This window comes from Piliocolobus tephrosceles, chromosome 1 (assembly GCF_002776525.5).
Source record: "Piliocolobus tephrosceles isolate RC106 chromosome 1, ASM277652v3, whole genome shotgun sequence".
In the NCBI taxonomy this organism is placed as follows: domain Eukaryota; kingdom Metazoa; phylum Chordata; class Mammalia; order Primates; family Cercopithecidae; genus Piliocolobus; species Piliocolobus tephrosceles.
This window is the reverse complement of record NC_045434.1, coordinates 106163002-106183176: the sequence shown is the minus strand read 5'-3', so window position 1 is coordinate 106183176 and position 20175 is coordinate 106163002. Positions and strand designations below refer to the sequence as shown.

The window sequence follows — 20175 nt, the reverse complement described above, 5'->3', positions numbered from 1 at the left end:
TTTTTGTCTATTTTTTATTAACCTTGATTGAATCTGTAACCCGAGAGTCTTTTTTTGACTAATAGGTTAGTTTTCCTGATTGTATTTGTTGATATGATATGTATCAGTTTTGAATTATTCTTATGTTTCTGTAATAAACTCTATTTGGTCATGATGTATTTTTAAAATATGATGTTAGATTATGCTGGCCAATATTTTATTTAGCATTTTTATGTTGATATGCATAAGTTGAATGGTTTGTGCTTTAACTTCATTATTGTGATAAAAAACGTATAACATTAAGTGCACCATCTTAACACTTTTTAAATGTACCGTTCAGCAGTGTTAAGTATATTCACCTTGTGCAACAGATCTCTGGTAGTTTTCCATCTTGTAAAACTAAAAGTCTATACCCATTCAACACGAGTTCCCTTTTCCTCTTCCTCCAGTCCTTGGCATTTGTACATTCTGTTTCTGATTTTGAGTACTTTATATGAGTGTAATCATATGGTATTTGTGTTTACGTGACTGGCTTATTTCACTTAGCATAATGTCTTCAAGGTTTATCTATGTTGTAGTATGTAACAGGATGCCCTTTTTAAAGACTGCATAATATTCTATTATATGTACATACCATATTTTCCTTATTATTTTTCTCTTGATGGACATTTGGGTTGCTTCTACCTCTTGCTATTGTGAATAATCCTGTAATGAAAGTGAGTGTGCAACTATCTCTTTAAGATCTTGCTATGAATTCTTTGGGATATATTTCCAGAAGTGGGATTCTTGGATCATACGGCAACTGTATCATTAATTTTTTGAGAACCTCTATATTGGCCGTAGTGACTGTACCATTTGACATTCCCACACAACAGTGCATAAGGATTCTAATTTCTCCACATCAGCATTTGTTATGTCCTGTTCATTTGATAGTGGCCATCCTAGTGTGTGTAGGCATTATCTCATGTGGCTATGATTTGCATTTCTTGTATGACTAGCAATGGTGACTATTTTTAATATGCCTATTGGACATTGTATATCTTCTTTGGTGGTTTAATTATTCAAATCTTTTGCCCATTTTTGAATTGGGTTAATAATAATTTTAATCCAATTTTTTGTTGTTGAGTTGTAGGAATTGCTTACAGATTCTAGATATTAACTCTTCATTGATTATATATTTTAATAAAGTTTTTATCATCTTACTTTTCATTACATAGCAATAATTATTTTCTTTCTTATTCTCTAAAGTGTGTGTGTGTGTGTGTGTGTGTGTGTGTGTGTGTGTGTGTCTTACATTGGTTGATTTGGAAGGTGTATGTAGCCTTTTAAATTAGTTTATTGATTACCTTTATATTTTAAAATAATGTATCTAATACTGTCTCCTGTTTCATATTCCCCAGCATATACAATTTTAGTATTTATTATTCTACATTGTCAAGATTGTTAAAAATGTATATTCTGTTATTTAACTATGATTCCTGTATCTCTTTAACTTGAGCTTTATATTTACATAGATTCAGCTCATCTTTTATATGCAACTTTTTTCCAAGTTCTCAGTTAATATGACAATCCCCACTTTACCTATAAACCCATTGGTATAGGAAACTGTTACTAGATGACTGTCTTAACTTCTAATTAAAATAGATTGGCTTTTGGGGATTATGATAAATCATTTTCCCTGTATATTTCATTAATTTAATGGGGCCTTAATCTCTGCCTAGCAATGTGAAATTTGTTTACTATCTTGATATGGAGAGAGAGATTCAAAGTGTTCTAGTTGGTCCTTTCAACCTTAAAATCTCTTACTCTGTGGTCAGAACAAACATGGGGATTATTTCTTTTATTGAGTTTATTCAAACTATATACTTAGAATCTAAAAAAATGAGCACAAGATAGGTTTATGGTTCCATGGGCTCACCATGAGGTAGACTCTGATAAAATTCTAATTATTGCTTGACACTGATATGCTTGCAGTCTGACTAGTGAAAAAAATAGTGGCATTATAGATTCCCAAGAATTAAGTTAGTTGTTGTGCAATTACCCATGTCTTAATATTTTAATCCTTGGTGCATAATATAGTAGGAAGGATGTAGTATGTATTTGTTATATTATTTCAGAACTTTTCCACTAGAGTACCAGGCTTCCTTTTTATTCAAATGGCTATAGGCTGATAAATTTATTTAGATCCAAAATTTGGTCACAAGGCTGTCATTATCTACTCTGGTTGCTCAAGTCAACCCTGTGTTTGCCAGGCCATATTACAGGCATATTTTACTTATTCAGATTAAATAGGAACCTTAGAGGTATGGCCATCTCTTTGGTCTAAGGGAACTGATGATTATTTAGCTACCACTAAAGATGCGCATTCTTGTATGAGCTATTTCACACCTTGGAAACATATATTTTATTAGAACAGACTTTACCAAGATCTTCAGACCAGGAAAAGTCAGAATTGCAGAGACAGTGCAGTTGTGGGCAACGGTTTATCTCTCTGTCCTCTAGAAGCCAAGATACATATTCTGAGAGTCATTACGGTATTGCTGGTTTAGGAAATGTACTTTGTTTTAAAAGACAAGCATGCCAGCCCCTTAGAGTACACTCCAATTGTCACTATAACTGAAGATCAACCATTGGTAGATGATAGGATACATAATAAGAACAGTAGTAAATACTATTACATCAGTTTGCAGCCAGCTTCTTTCATAGTGAAGTGAGTTCTGTGGTTAGGAGCAATGCTGTGGGAGAGATAACATGGTGTATGCAACGTATTCAGTGAGGATAGATACTGGCATAGACATCATGGGCAAGTTTTTACTGCCTAAAGTTCTGCACACTTGGAGATTTTTACTTTCTAAGATATCTAGTACTCCCTGGAGTTGTAAAAATTTTGTTCTTCAGATGGTTGTCATATTACAGGCACCCTACATATTCATTTATGTAGGCCAGGCTTTTCTTTTATCTTACTGAGTAAATTCTATCTAGTGATATTAGCACATCACTCTTTCCACTCTGACAACAGCTCTCCTTTCCGTTTTTGTCTTGACTATACATATACCCTATTCTTCAGCAAAAGTTACGTATTATTTCCTAAGTATTATGCTCTTTTCTGTATTTATTCATGTGATGATTTTTGCTTCTCAGTTTTTCCTTTTACCCCTCATCTCTACTTATCCCCTGTTGAAAACTTGTTCATTATTGACAGTCTAACTGAACTGCACCTTTTCTCAACATGCATGGAAAAATCTAATTCTACCTATAAAGGCTCACAATATTTTAAATCTTTTTGCAACTTTTCACAGCTTAGTTACTTCTGCGTACCTCTTATTCTGTAATTTGTTCCATTAACTTTATTTTACAAAGAAGAAAGCTGACATTCAGAGTTTTAAGAGACTTATGCAAAAGTCTACAGATATACACTAGAGACTGATTAGAATAAAGGAAAAGATAGTCAAAACCAAATAATACCTCTGTAGAAAGGAACTAACTTTTCTTTTTTTCTTTTTATTACTTTATAAGATTGAGAGGTTAGTCATCTTTCTTTGTTAATACTCATTAGAAAAGATTTTGATAATATTCATTTGTGATCATAGTGATGATTATGTTATTTGTACTTCATATTTATTTTTAATAGGAAAAACTCAAAGGAGAGGCAAAAGAAAACACAGCTACTCTTAAAGAAAAAAAAGACAAGGTAAGAGCATATAATTCTCATAGTTTTAAAATACAAATTTATTTTCTAACATCTACTTAGAAATGATTTTTTGTTTATAAGAGGGAAAATAGCAGTAGAATTTTAAATATTTCATACAATTTCATTTCCTAAATTATTTCTTGCTATTTATTAATTCAAAAACATTTTAGCTAAAAATTTCAAAATTTTTGTCATTTGGAGATTTAGAGAAGGTTTCCTAATGCAGAAACAAAAAAGAAGAAAAAAAAGATTTCAGTTTTTCTCTATAATTCTTATTATAGTTTTAATTTAATTAGGTACTTCTGTGTTTCTTAAAATTTTTTTAATGTTAGAGGCAAAATATTTTCATAAACAATTCTAAAACTTATTTAGATTATATCTAATTTTGGGTTTTGAGGGGGCATAATAAATGACATCCTGTTTTCCTCACTTACGTTCCGAACCAACTGCGAAAGACAAGGGAGAATAAAAATAATATTTTTATTATTGAAGACTTTATTAAAAAGTATCAATATTTTAAATACTGGAGAATGCAGTTTATATTTGAAGGCAAGAGAATCTCTTAATCTTGAAATCCCAAATTAGAAAAATTTATCTACTGTCACAAGTAGAGCTTAAATAGCATAGGTCTACCCACTCGATCATCTGGTCTTGTAAAACTTATGTTATAAAGGAGTAGAGCAGAATTTATGTGTAATTCTTTTAGTTCTCAAGAGGAGGAATAAGGAAGAGATTGAGCTGTGTGTGACCAACTTCTTCCTTTCTTTAAATTCACCAATCATATTAAGTAATTTTTTCTCCCCTAAGGAATCAGGAAGAGGTTTGGAATGTTACCTTGGTGGTACTCCCTGCATATGGAAGGAAAAGAAGAATACCCCTCAGCTTCTAACCTATCTGATACTATAGGATTGTTGCAGAATAATTTTGATTTAGCAATTTTTTGGTTAAAATGATTAAGAATTTTCTTTACACATAGTGATATAGTCTTCTAAGTTCCCACAGAGGTTGCTATGATTATAGTTAAACTGGAAGGAAATGACACTCAGAGTAGTTTGAGAACAGTTCATTACATTTTATTACATTTAGGTTAAAAGAGAATAAAGAAAAGATGTATTGAACCTGTGAGTGAATATTGAGTGCTTTGTATGTTTCTGACACTGTGCTAGACACTTGGAAACATTATATTTGGAGAAATTATACTCATAATAAAATTAGCCAGAATGGTTAAATATAGACTTACGGAAGTATCTAATGAATATAAGCAAATTGGTTAATCTCCAATATTGTTTTCTAAATTTAGAATGTGTTCATATTATGAAAGTTTGTATCACATTCTTATAGAGATGTTTTGATTCATGTATAATTCTATATGTTTCCATTATCAAGTAGATTAGTAATTGGCATATATTTTATCTGAAAGTCTAGATATATATGTTGGAAAATGAACCATATGTATGTTGCAAAATGAAAAAAATGATAAATGAAGAAATTTAACTAGGCTTTTTTTTTTTTTTTTTTTTTTTTTTACTATACTTTATTCCAACACTACTGAAACATAAGTCTTGTTAAATTTACCAAACGTTTCTGAGTTTGGGCAAGTTACTTAACTTCTTCGTGTTTCAATTTTCTCATCTGTAAAGGGATAATAATAATACCTATTTCCTAAAGTTGTTATGAGGATTAAATGAGATGGTATTTGTAAAACATTTAAAATAGTGCTTGGCACATAGCACATGCCTTATAAACGTTTGTTTGAAAAATACAACAGAGAAATTTGTGAATTTTCTGTCTACATGCATAACTATAAATGTTACATCCTTCCAAAAAAGAATGTAACTTGTAAGGAAGTACATGTTTCCATCATGTGTTCTGGAAAGGGATAGCTCGGTATTTTCACATGCAGGAGAATTTTCTTTAGACTACCAGGGAAATGTCAAATTCCAGATATGGCCACAAGGTGGTGCAGTGACCTTAAATGGTCATTCTATTTGTAGGGAGGAACAATTTGTCCATGAAAGCAGTTACATTTTGGAGGTTCCAAAGTTTACCCCTGATGAATCCAGACAGCAGTAAAAAAAAAGTGCTTTCATCAAAATTTTGTCATCAACTATGATGTATAAATATATAGGGAAAAAGATACAGAAATGCAACTCTGAAAAAATTCATACTTGCTGGAGAAAGGATTATGAAATGACAGATCACTAGTACTGGGCAGGAAAGATATAAGCCATCTCATTTAGCCCCTTGATTTATAGATGAATAAATTTAAGCTTGGAGATACTTGAAGATTTACTTAAATAATCTGGAAACATAGGAAAGATCTAGGAGAAAAGACCATGTTATGTACTTGGCTCTTAGTTCAATGATTTTTGTATAGTACATATAGTTGCCTCTTTATCATATACCCTAATTTAAACGCACTGAAAGTTCAGCCACCATGCTTTCAAATTTTGTCCTTGTAGTCCCTGTGTGTGTGTGCGTGCTCTATTGTTTCTTTCATATGAGTAATTGCCGTGGTTGTATTCGTGGAGATGGTGGTGACCAAAGAAAGTGGTGAAATAGAAAGTGATGAGCATAAGTTTCATTTTCATGTAGAATCCCACTAAAGCAACTATTACTAGCTTTTACTAGAAAGCTAGGTCAGGTGCTAAAAGAAGCTGTATACAAAGGTAGAGTGAAAGAGAACTGAGGAAATAGAGTTGAAAAAAGTGTCAAGTATTTAGAGTAAACTTGCAATTTATTTATTTAGAATTGAAGCAAATAGCCATTTTCTCAGTTTTTTCCCTGAAAATTTGTCTCATTTTTTACTTTCATAATTATTCTCCTTGCTTTTGGAGGCAAAGTAGGCTGGTGGATAGGAAAAGACTGATATTTTTATAGGTGAAAAAGAAGTATCAATGTATGAAAGAGAATGAATGAAAATTAGAATAGATTTCCTTTTGACTTTTAGGCTATTGTAATGAACCATAGATTAGGGCTTTTTGCCACTAGGAGTACAGATTTTTTATTTTTTAAAGCGAATCCTCAACTTTTGGTCAGAGAGTTGAGATATCTTATTTGTTTTCATTTTTAAAAATTTAACTTTATTTTAAGTTCAGGGGTACATGTACAGATTTATTATATAGGTAAACATCTGTCATGGGGGTTTGTTGTACAGATTATTTTATCACCCAGGTATTAAGACTATACCCGTTAGTTATTTTTCCTGATCCTCTTCCTCCTCCCATCCTGCATGCTCCGATAGGCCCCAGTGTGTGTTGTTGTCTCCCTCTATGTGTCCATGTGTTCTCATGATTTAGCTCCCACTTATAAATGAGCCCATGTGGTATTTGGCTTTGTGTTCCTTCATTAGTTTGCTGAGAATAACGACCTCTAAGATATCTTATTTGTTTTCATAGAGGCTCTGTGAAGACAGGCAGGGGCCGATAACATTTGCATCTTAAAGCGGCAAGCGACAAAGAAGATAACTGTAATCTATTCAAACTTATCTAGTCAATGATAAATTTGGGGATAAATTTGCATATTTCATTGTTAATTCTACTAGTTGCTGCACTTTAATTAAAGAAATAAATAATTAAAATGACATTCAGTGATGGTTTTATTCACTCTTGTTGTTCAATGCAGAAAACACAGACATCTTTATTGGAAACACCTGAAATTTACTGGAAATTTGATTCTAAAGCAGTACCTTCACAAACTATATCTCGAAATTTCACATCAGTTGATCATGGCAAATCGAAAGATAAAAGAGACTATCTGTGGACATCTGCCAAAAATACTTTATCTACACCATTACCAAAGGTTTGTGTCTAAACTTTCCAAGTTAGTAGTAATTTTTTAATAAATAAAGTTCTGTTATCACCATATACCTGGCGTGACGCACACATATATAACTAGTTTCTTGAAAGTTTCAATTTTTTTGTGTTATCAGCATGAAATGTAAAGACAAGATCTTGCTGTGTTGCCTAGGATGGTCTTGAACTCCTGGCCTTAACAGATCCTCCTGTCTTGGTCTTCCAAAGTTTTGGGATTATAGGTGTGAGTTACTGTGCCTGGCCTTCGATATGAAATTGTTTCTTTTTTTTCTATCACTGTCCACAACTTAATGTCATCTTGGGCAAATTTCATAACTTACTAGTTATTTATCAGTGTTTAAGGCCCTGACACAGGAAATCTGATTCTGACTTGACATTTTATAGCATCACCACAGTTACTAGTTCCATTTGCTGTTTACCCCACATCATCTTGCATCTATAGTCCTTAGCAGTCATCTTGGAGCAGATGCCTCTAGCAAAGTGGCCCAATTCTGGATGTCTTCCATACATCCACTTAATCCATGGGGAATTCATACAACTTTGCCATGCTAAATGGCAGTGCAGATGCTCTACCTTTGATCTCTCTTTCCTCTCTCTCGTTTCCTTTTCCTCTCCTCAGCTAGATACAAAGACAGACAAATTTGCTGCCTAGGTTTGTATCTAACTAGGGAATGAGATGCCAGTCTTTCTTTCTTGGAAGCACTCCTAGTATTCTTTATAAGATGTTTTATTAAGTATTCTTATAAAGTATTCTTTATAAAGTATTCTTTATAAGATGCTCTTGGAGTTCCTGCCTCACTTGTCTTGGGAGTTGAAAGGAAAAGGATCTCAATTGTCTCCATCCTACTAAGCTTAAATGTCATGCCTTTTCCTTCTCAGTTTCTCAGGTGTGTTTGATGGTGTCTGCAAGTCTCTGAGACTTTGTTTTTCTTCACTTTTTTTTCTATTCCATATCAGTTGAATTATATTCAGGTTTATGGATTTTTCTTCTGTTTGCCCAAATCTGCTATTAAGCCCTTCTAGTAAATTTTTCATTTCAGCTATTGCATTTTTTAATTCCAGAATTTCTATCTGGTTCTTTTCATAATTTGTTTCTCTTTATTGATATTCCATTTAGTGAGATGTTGTTTTCATGCTTTTCTTCATTTCTTTAGACATAATTTTCTTTAACTCTTCGAATATATTTAAAATTGCTGACTTTAAAGCTTTGTCTAGTAAGTCCAATGTCAAGGCTTCCTCAGGGACAGTTTCTATAGTCTGTTCTTTTCCTTTTCTATTTGGGCCATACTTTCTTCTTTCTTTGCATGTCTCATAATTTTTGTTTAAAACTGGACATTTAAAATATAACAACTCTGGAAATCAGATTCTCTCCTATTCCCATTATTTGTTGTTGCTTCTTGTTGTACTTATTGTTTGTTTTGTAACTTTTCTAGACTAATTCTGTAAAGTTTGTATTTTTTGTTGAGAGTGCCACTAAAGGCTCTCCTTGATTAGCTTAGTTTTTAGCTAATGTTTGGACAGAAATTTCTTTAAATGCCTAGAATCAATAAATTTCCCAATGTTTGTCAAAGGTCTCTATTATATGTGTGTAAGGGCATGCCTTCAACACTCAGCCAGGTAGTTGATAACTCTGCCTTAGCTTTCCATTCTTGCTTGTACAGAATCTCAAGATTAGCCAGTGGTGAAAACTTAGGGCCTTTTCAGGACTTTCTTGAGCCTGTAGATAGCCCTACACATATGTATGGCACTCTATATTTCCAGGAATATGTCAGAGCTTTTCAAAGTCCCCATGGGTTTTTCATTTCCTAGCTTTTCTTTTAAGGTTTTTGGTAAGTCTTGTGTTTGTCCCAACTATTCATCACTGCTTCATGTTGCTGCAAAGTTAAAATGCTTGTTGTTGTTTTTGGCAAATTCTACCCCCTACTCACATACACACACACCAAGGAGAAGGCATTTTTTCACTAGTGAGCACTCAGGTTGAATGTCATCAGCCATCAGCCTTTAAGTGGGATCTTGCAGAGACCCAGCAGACAAATCAAATAACGACAATTCTTTGGGAATAAAGCTTTGAAAGAGCTTCAATTCTGTTCTGTTCTGTCTGGTGGCTGCCAGGCTGCACCAGGAATGTGGGCTGTTATTCTTTAAGGATAGCATAGAGCTAGAACAGGGGATGGGACCGGGGAAGTTAAGACACCACAAAGTTTGGGGTTTCTAAAGAGGTTCAACCATTTTATTTTATTTTTTTAAAGAATAAGTGCTCTCCAGGTGGCTGCAAGCCTTTGGTTAATTTCCAGAGTTCTGAAAAAAAACTGATTCTGACAAGTTTTTACCAGTATTTTTATGTTTTTTATGGAGGAGTGAATTTTTAGAGCTCATTACTCTGCCGTTTTTGCTGATGTCTCTGACCTTAACTTTTTTTGTTTGTTTGTTTTGTTTTTGTCTTTTTTGTCAGGCTTTTGCTCTGTTGCCTGGTCTGGGCTACAGTGACATAATCATGGCCCACTGCTACCTTGAACTACTGGCTCAAGCAATTCTCCTGCTTCAGCCTCCTGAGTAGCTGAGACTATAGAGATGGGCCACCATACCTGGCTGTGTTTTTTTAATTAAAAAATATTTTAGAGTTGGGGCCTTGCTGTGTTGCTCAGATTAGTCTTGAACTGGCCTCAAGCAATCTTCCTGCCTTGGTCTGTCAAAGTGTTGGGATTACAGGCATGGGCCACTGTACTTGGCTTTTGACCTTACTTTTAAAAGATACTTTTACAAATTATAAAAATTAGAATGTGAAACATTGACTAATGTGAATTACTTTGCCAATATAAAAATAAGCAAGCATATTTTCTTACAAAGTAATAAGGAGTTTTGTGGAGTGAGAAAAGCTCACTCAGTTATTTTTTGAGATCATGATTAGAAATATTAAGGCCCCTAAGATTGTTGATTGCTGAATCTGGAGTGTGTCTGTCTCTCTGTTTCACTCTTTCTCTTTCTTATTTTCTTCAGCAAGTTAAAGGAAGGGCAAAGAAAGTCTACCATTGTAAAATTTTTGAAGAAAGACAACTTAACGGTATCAAAAACATCTGATTTAATTCTTACTCAAAATTTTTGCCTCATATACTTACCAATAATAATGGAGGTTTCTGATTGCTAAGGACTCAAATTGCCTTAAAATTATTTGTGAAATCCTTTATTAATAAAGCATATTTTGATATGATAATATATTGTTTTTTATTTTTGGATAGGCATATACAGTGAAGACACCAACAAAACCAAAACTACAGCAAAGAGAAAACCTGAATATACCCATTGAAGAAAGTAATAAAAAGAGAAAAATGGCCTTTGAATTTGATATTAATTCAGATAGTTCAGAAACTACTGATCTTTTGGTAAAAATTTTACAAATAATATTTAGTATTTATTTATATTACTTATTTGTATACAATTTTCCTTGATATACATGTATAATATATTTACATAGTACCTACCATTGCAATACTGATATACAGTGGAGCTCTGCTAAAATGCAGATCCTTGTGCTTTTGCAGCATTTTAGAGAAATTAGGGTTCAAATAATTTCCCTGTAAATTTCAGAAAACCTGACACTTTGAAAATACTTGATATAGCACAATGGGCATATGATATGATTAATCATTGTCTTGTTTTCCAGCAGAATGTCATAAAGGAGTTCTTACTATATTTTTAAAAAGAGAGATGGAGTGAATATTTTACTGTAGCCAAATCTGTTATTTAGGCATCCCCTCTATTTTGCGTATTATACATGCTCATTTTACATCACTGGTTGATATTTATATCAAGGTATTTGTTGACGACTATAACATTTCCATCACTCTAAAGAAGTTAATGTATTAAGGACAACATGTTTAAGCAAACTACTTCCTCTAGCACTTTGTATCCCTAATTACTCCCATTCACATATACCACTATTTTCTGAAGGCATAATAATGGTTTATTGAGAATAATTAAGCTTAGATTCATTTAATTTTTTTAAAAAAGGTAAACCCTACCAGAGTAAATGGAGCAATGCACCAAAAATTCTTAATGACAAAATCCCAGTTAAATTCATTTGTTCTGTTATTCTCATTTATAACTAGAAGATCCTTCAAGCTTTTCTGCTGCTTTAGGACCCTCTATTTTCTTTTTTTTCTGGAATAATGAGTAATTGAAGTCTTAAAACCCTAATTATTGAAGTTAACTTACAGAGTCCCTACTTCAGAACCCCTTTGTTTTATAGATAATGATTAGCATCTTAACAGTTAAAACTGTGAACCAGGTACTATTGTAAACACTTTATACAATGAAGATTACTTTAGTTATTTCTTATAACAATTCCAGCCTTTAGAAATACAGTTGGCTTTCTGTATTCACAGGTTCTACATGTGTGTGTTCAACCAACTACAGGCCAAAAATATTTGAAAAAAATAAAAAATAAAAATTCAATAGAAAATAATATAAATAAGAAAGGAATACAACATAACTATTTACATAGTGTTTACATTGTATGGGGTATTATAAGTAACCTAGAGATGATTAAAGTATATAGGAGGAAGTACATAGGTTACATGCAAATATTATATCATTTTATATAAACATCCACACATTTTGGTATGCATGGAGGGATCCTGGATCCAATCCCCCATGGATACTAAAAGATCACAGTATATACTGTTCTTTCCAGTTTACAGATGAGGAAACTGAGTCACCCAAGTATTTTTTTCAAGATCACATAGTAAGACATGGAGCCAAAATTTGAACACAGTCTGGCTTCATAGCCTATGTAAGGCATTGCACATAATAACTGCCAATTCAAACTGTAGTCCAGATATATAAAAATGTAATGAGAATTAGAAAGAAAATAAGCTTTAGAATTGAACATTCTAGGGTTGTAATTCCTGCTATTATTCTAGCAGTTTGAGTTTAGGCCAATTTCTTAGCTGATCTGAGATTCAGAATGATTCAACATGATTTCATTTCATTTCTAAAAGGAGCATCACAAACTTGCAACACAATAAATGTATTACAGTATTATAGAATTGCACACAATTGTTCAAACTAGTCTAAAAACACATTTTACAATGAGTTTCGTGGTTATAATTATTATATGAACCTATTAGTCATTTTGTGATTTTCTTAGCTCACGTAGTTAAATTTTGAACATTCAAATTATAAAAATTAAGATTTAAAAATGGGTTGTTGAGCATGACCTCAGGAAGATGGTGGAGTAGGAAGTGCCAGGAATCCATCTCTCTACATAGACAACAAATTATTGGCAGAAACTGAAGTAACTATTTTGTAAATATGCAGTGTTATTTGAATGTTTATAGCTTCCAGGGGAAAAGTTAGCTGGTAAATTGCGGTTAATTTACGTTGATTTCAGCCTAAAGTATGATAGCAGCTACCAGTCTCTCCAGCCTACAGTCCTGTGTCAGGAAACCATGCTCGTGTTCCTTGAGTGACTTGCTGGTGCCAGAGGGGGCAATAGGACTTGGCCTTCAAACATCAGAGTTCAGTGTTTCAACCCCTACTGACTGAAGCAACTTCCAGGAATTTACATGAAGCATATCTTTTTTTTTTTTCCTTTCTTCTTTTTCCATCTTTACCCTTTGGGAAGCCAGGCGTTTAAAGATTAGGATATTCAAAAGCAAAGCAAAAAGGAATAGCTGCTGCACATGTTCAAGGAAAGAGGCTTAAAAAAGACTGGAGAAGACCATAAGCTTTTATCTCAGGCTGATCCCTGGCACAGAGAGACTTTCAACCATAAGACAAAAGAAAACAGAATTCAAACAAAAGTAAGAAATCTTGGGGAAGAGGGAAAATCTTATTTTCAGAGTTACCAAAGTATAATATTCAAATGTCCAGTTTTCAACAACAGGGGCCAGGCACAATAGCTCACGCCTGTAATTTCACCATTTTGGGAGGCCAAGGTAGGAAGATTTCTTGAGGCCAAGAGTTTGAGACTAAGTTGGACAACAGTAAGACCCTCTCTATACAAAAATTTAAAAAATTAGCCAGGTGTGGTGGCACATGGCCTATAGTCTAACTACACAGGAGGCTGAGGTGGAAGGATCACTTGAGCCCAGGAGTTCAAGGTTATAGTCAGCTATGATCATGTCACTGCACTCCAGCCTAGGTGACAGAGTGAGACCCTGTCTCTAAAAATTTTTTAAACCAAAAAAAAAAAAAAATAGTAACAAATCATAAGGCATACAAATAAATAGGAAAATATGATCCATTCAAAGGAACAAAACAAACCAACAGAAATTATCCTTGAGGAAGCTCAAACATTGGACTTGCTAGACAAAGACTTCAAAACAACTGTCTTAAAGTAGCTCAAATTGCTAAAGGAAGACATGGACAAAGACAAAAAAACAAAACAGAACAAAACAAAACTCTAATTGTGTATGAATAAAATGAGAATATTGATAGAGAGTTAGAAATTGTAAAAAGAACCAGAAAAAAACTCTGGAACTGAAAGTACAATAACTGAAATGAGAAACCCACTAGAGGGATTTAAAAGCAGATTTGAGTAAGTAGAAAAAAGAATTGGTGAACGTAAAGGTAGACAATTGAAGTTACTGAGTCTGATAAAGGGCAAAGGAAAAAAAAAAAAAAAAAAGGAAAGAAACGAAAAGTGAATAGAGCCTCAGAGTCTTGTAGGACACCATCATCTGGGCCAATATATACATTGTAGGAGTTCCAGAAGGAAAAGAGAGAGAAGAGGGGTTGGGTTAGATACACACACACACACACACACACACACACACACACACACACACATACACAGAGTTATATGAAGAAATAAATGCTAAAAACTTTCCAAATTTTGATGAAAGACGTGAATATACAAATCCATGCAGCTCAACAAACTCCAGTAGGCCCACATCAAGATATTTTATAATCAAACCGTGGGGAGAAAAAGTGAATCTTGAAAGCAAGAGAGATGCAACTCATTACCTGCAAGTTTTTCTTAACAAACTTATCAGCTGATTTCTCATCAGAAATGTTAGAGGCCAGAAGACAGCAAATTTATATATTCAAAGTGCAAAAGACCAAAATTATCAACTGAGAATTTTATATCCAGCAAAACTGTCATTCAAAATGAAGTAGAAATTAAGATATTTCCAGATAAACAAAAGCCAAAAGAGTCTGTTATCACTAAACCTGCTCTTCAAAAAGTACTAAAGGGAAACCATCAGATGGAAAGGCTGTTAAACAGTGAAACTGTATGAATAAATAAATATCTCTAGTAAAGGTAAATACATGGGCAATTTATAAAAGCTAGTATTGTTATTTTGGTTTGTAACTTCAGTTTTTATTTTCTATATGATTTTAAAGACAAATGCATATAAATGGTTAATCTGTGTTACTAGGCACACAATGTATAAAGATGTAGTTTGTGTCATCAATAACAGAACAGGGGCTGGGCACAGTGGCTCACACCTGTAAACCCAGCATTTTGGGAGGCTGAGGCAGGTGGAAGTTTGAGACCAGTCTGGGTAACACAATGAGACCCTGTCTCTACAAAAAATATGGAAGTTGGTCAGGCATAGTGGTGCACACCTGTAGACCCAGGTACTTGGGAGGCTGAGGTGGGAGGATCATTTGAGCTGGGAGGTCAGGGATGCAGTGAGCCATAATCACACCACTGCCCTCCAGCCTGAGTGACAGAATGAGATCCTGCCAAAAAACAAAACCAAAATCAAAACAAAACAAACAAACAAAAAACCCAATAAACAAAACAGGGAAGATGGAGCTGTGTAGGAACACAGCTTTTATAGGCTATTGAAGTCAAGTTGGTATAAATTTGAATTAAACTCTTATAACATTAGAAACTTAAATGTAATCTCCATGGTAACTACAATGAAATTATATAATATACACAAAAAGAAATGAGAATGGAATCAGAATGTTTAAGTACAAAAATCACCTAAACAGAAAATAAGTCAGTAATGGAGAAAATGAGGAACAAAACCCTATAAGACATATTGAAAAAAAAATGGCAAAATCCAGAGCTGTGTCCTTCCTTACAGATCATTACTTTAAATGTAAATAGATTATACTCTCCTATCAAAAGATATAGATTGCCAGAATATATTTTAAGAACATGATACAACTATATGCTGTTTTCAAGACACTCATTTTAGATCCAAAGCCACTAGTTGATTAAACGTGAAAGAATGGAAAAAGATATTCTGTGCATATAGTAACCAAAAAATAGCTGAAGTGTCTATACTACTATCAGACACAATAGACTTTAAATTAAAAAGTGCAAGAGATACAAAGGACATTATATAATAATTAAAAGTTTAATATAGCAAGAAGATATGACAATTTTAAACATGTCCATGCCTAATAACAGACCTTCTAAATATATGAAGCAAAACTTCATAGAATTGAAGGGAGAAATAGACAGTTCTACAATAATTGTTGGACACTTCAGTAACCCACTTTCAATAATGAATAGAACAACCAGACAGAAGATAAGGAAATAGAGGACTTGAACAACACAATAAGCTAATTAGGTCTAACAGACATGTATAGAACATTCTACCAAACGACAACAGCACACATATTCTTTTCAGGGGCACATGAGACATTCCCCAGGATAAATCACATGTTAGGTCACAAATCTCAATAGGTTTTAAATGATAGACATTACACAAGGTATCTTCTTTGACAACAATGGGATGCAGTTAGAAATCAATAAGATAAGGAAAACTGGAATATTTACAAATTTGTGGAAATTAAACAACACACTTTTAGCCAACCAGTGGGTCAAAGAAGAAATCACAAGGGACATTAGAAAATACTTAGAAATTAATGAAAAGGATAACACATTATACCTAAACTTATAGGATACAGCAAAAACAGTGCTCAGAGGGGAATTTATAGTTATAAGTGCCTACATTAAGAAAGATCTCAAATCAGTAACCTAACTTTATACCTTAATAAAGAACTAGAAAAAAAGAGCAAACTAAACTCAGACCTAGTAGATTGAGGGAAATAATAAAGATTAGAACAGAGATAAGTTAGAAAATAGAAAACAATAAAGTCAGTGAAACCAAAAGTAGCTGGTTCTTTGAAAAGATCAACAAAATAGGCACACCTTTAGCCAGAGAGAGAGAACAAAATTAAAAATGAAAGTGGGGATACTACTGACCTTTCAGAGATGAAATGAATCAAAAGACAATACTATAAATAATTGTATGCCAATAAATTAGATAACCCAGAAGAAATGGAAATAGTCCTTATAACCCACAAATTCCTTAGATGAACTCAAAAAGAAATAGAAAACCTCGATAGACCTATAACAAGTAAAGAGTTTAAATTGGTAATCAAAAACCTCAACAAAGAAAAGTTCTGGACTAGTTGGCTTCACTGATAAATTCTACCAAATACTTAAAGAATTAACACTAGAGCTTCTGGATAGCTGATCACAGGGAGGTTCCTGCAGGGTGGCACACCCAAGGAGGGCATGAAAGCACCATGCACCTTCCCCCATATCTTGCCCTACACATCTCTTTATCTGCATCCCTTGCATGCAGATAATATTAGTAACCACCTCACAGACTTTGTGAGAATAAGCTAAATAATGCTTATAAAATGTTTAACAGATCATCTGGCACAGAGCAAATCATCCATTAATATTAAAATTGTGATTATTATTATTGGAAGTTTGAATCCAAATACACTGATAGAGGAGTATACATTGGTAAAACTTTTCAGAATAAAAATTTGACATATATGTTGAGACCTTAAAAATAATTAACATCAATTCTTCTTAAATTTTTCCAAAAAGTTCAAGAGGGAACACCTCCTGATTCATTTTATGAGGCCAGCATTAATTACCCTGATATCAAAGCAGATAAAGACACCACAAGAAAAGAAAATTACAGACCAGTATCTCTTATGAATTAGATGCAAAACCACTCAACAAAATATTGGCAAATCAAATTCAATAGCATATTAAAAATTATTTGCCATGGTCAAGTGGAATTTATCCCTGGAATGCCAGGGTGGTTCAACATAAGAAAAGAAAGCAATGTAATAAACCACATTAATAGAGCAAAGGAGAAAATAGCCATATCATCATCCTGATGCAAAAAAAGGTACCTGACAAAATCCAACACCTTTCATGGTAGAAAACCTCTCAGAAAATTAGGAATAGAGGGAAAATTCCTCAGTATGACAAGGGTATCTATGGAAATCCCCAGCTAACATCATACTCAGTGTTGAAAGACTGAAAGACCCCCTAAGATTAAGAATAGGCAAGGTGTCCACTTTCACTGCTGCTATTCAACATTGTGCTGTAAATTCTAACTAGAGACACTCTAAAAGAAAAGCGGTAAAAGGCATTCAGATAGAAAGGAAGAGGTAAAACTGCCTCTCTTTACAGATGACGTGATCCTATGCATAGAAAATTGCAAAGACTCTTTAAGAAAGCTATTAGAGCTAATAAATAAATTCAGCAAAGTTGTAGGGTGCAATGTCAACATACAAAAATTGATTATGTTTTTATATACCAGCAATGAAAATCCAAAAATGAAATTAAGAAAGCAATTCTATTCACAATAACATCTAAAAGAATTTCAATACTTAGGAACAAATCTAACCAAGGAAGTGAAAGATTTGCACACTGAAAATTACAAAACACTGGTGAGAGAAATTTTGAAAAACCTAAATAAATGGAAAGACATCCTATGTTTATGGATAGAAAGACTAAATATTGTTAAGATGTCAGTAGTACCCAAATCTCCAGATTCAATGCAATTTCTATAAAAATTCCAACAACTTTTTTGCAGAAATGGAAAAAATACTCAAATTAATATGGAATTGCAAAGGGCCCCAAATGGCTAAAACAATCTTGAAAAATAAGGATAAAGTTAGAGGACTCACAGTTTCCAACTTTGAAACTTACTACAAAGCTAGTGATTAAAACAGCATAGTACAAGTATAAGGTCAGACATGTATAAGGTCAGACATACAGACCAATGGAATAGAACAGAGAGCCTAGAGATAAACCCTCACATATACAGTCAGTTGATTTTTGAAGATTGCCAAGACCATTCAATGGGGAAAGAACAATTTTTTCAACATTTGGTGCTGGGAAAACTAACTGTCCACATGTAAAAAGAATTAAGTTGGACTCTTACTTTATATCATATAAAAATGACTCTAAATGGATGAAAGACCTAAACTTAAGAGCTACAACTATAAAACTGTAGAAGAAAACACTGTCGAAATCTTCATGACATTGGATTTGGCAGCAACTTTTATGGATGACACTGAAAGAACAGGTAATGAAAGCAAAAAAAGATAAATTGGACTGCATCAAAATTAAGAACTGTTGTGAATTAAAGGAGACTATCAAGAAAGTGAAAAGACAAGGTAAATAATGAGAGGAAATATTTAAAAATCATATATATGACAAGGGATTGATATCTAGGATATTAAAGAACTCCCACAATTCAAACAAAAAGACCCAATTGAAAAATGGGGAGAAAAGGTTTTGAATAGCCATTTCTCCAAAGATGAAACATAAAAGGCCTATAAACACATGAAAAGATGAATGCTACAAAGAGTCATGAGGACAGATGATAAGGTTTTGTTGTTTTAAATTGGATTAACTTATTAATCATTTTAATATGGAGATTCATGATGAATAATCAATTACCCTGCCACTAAGTAAAATTGTAATGATAGTTTAACAATATGATTTTAAAGATAATTTATCTTGTTTAAGTTGGTCACTTGGTACACACTGATTCTGAGTATATCTGTAAAGATAGCTCTATGACTTATTTATTGAATTCTGTTGAAATCTTAGATTTATAAAAATCTGTTTGAAATTCCTCATCCACGAAGCCTCTGAAGTTTTTGTTAAATGTAGCTTTAATGAGCATGAAAAAATTGTGTGAACTGACTGCTTACATGACTGAATTGTGTTTCATATTCATTAAGAGAATGGATTCTGGAGCCAGATTACCTGAATTTGAATTTCCTTCCACCTCTTCCTAGCTATATAATCTAGGGTGCATTACTTAATATTTGTGTGCCTGAGTTTCCTCACCTGTAAAATGGGGATAATAGTATACCTACTTTATAAAATTGTTATGAAGATTAAAAGGAACTGAAATATGCAAAGTAATTAAAATAAAGACTGGCACTAGAAAGTACTAAATAAGTGTTAGCTATCATTATTTGGGAGAATTACAATCATTGTAAATTAAGTAACAACATTATAATTATAATTTTTATTTGTTATTTTGGTATAATACACATAAAACTTACCATCTTAACCATTTTTAATTATATAGTTCAGTGTTATTAAATACATTTGTAATGTTGTGTAACCATCACCACCATCCATCTCCATAACTCTTCATTACAACTAAAACCTTCTATCATTAAACAATAACTCTTCATTCCACCTTCCCCCAGCCCCTGGCAGCCACCATTTTACTTTCTGTCTCTATGATTTTCCTTATGCTAAGTATCTCATATAAGTGGAATCATACAGGATTTGTTCTTTTGTGACTAGTTTTTTTTTTTTCATTTAGCACAATGTCCTCAAGGTTTTTCTATGTTGTAGCATATATCAGAATTTTCTTCCTTTTTGAGGCTGAATAATATTCCATTGTATGTATACACCACATTTTGCTTATTTATTCATCCATG

The 20175-nt window shown here is 33.1% G+C and overlaps 1 protein-coding gene across 4 annotated transcripts in view; it reads left to right on the top strand.

The window, feature by feature from the left end:
* Window positions 1–20175, top strand: part of SYCP1 (synaptonemal complex protein 1) — a 114955-nt gene that overhangs the window by 93533 nt on the left and 1247 nt on the right. For 3 of the 4 annotated variants that reach the window (XM_026456726.1, XM_026456728.1, XM_026456727.1), the window contains 3 exons: window positions 3611–3670; window positions 7295–7471; window positions 10722–10865. In XM_026456726.1, the coding sequence (XP_026312511.1) occupies window positions 3611–3670; window positions 7295–7471; window positions 10722–10865 (381 nt within the window). Of the gene's footprint in view, window positions 1–3610; window positions 3671–7294; window positions 7472–10721; window positions 10866–12175; window positions 12275–20175 lie in introns of all 4 variants that reach the window. The other variant, XR_003309905.2, reaches the window with a different exon arrangement.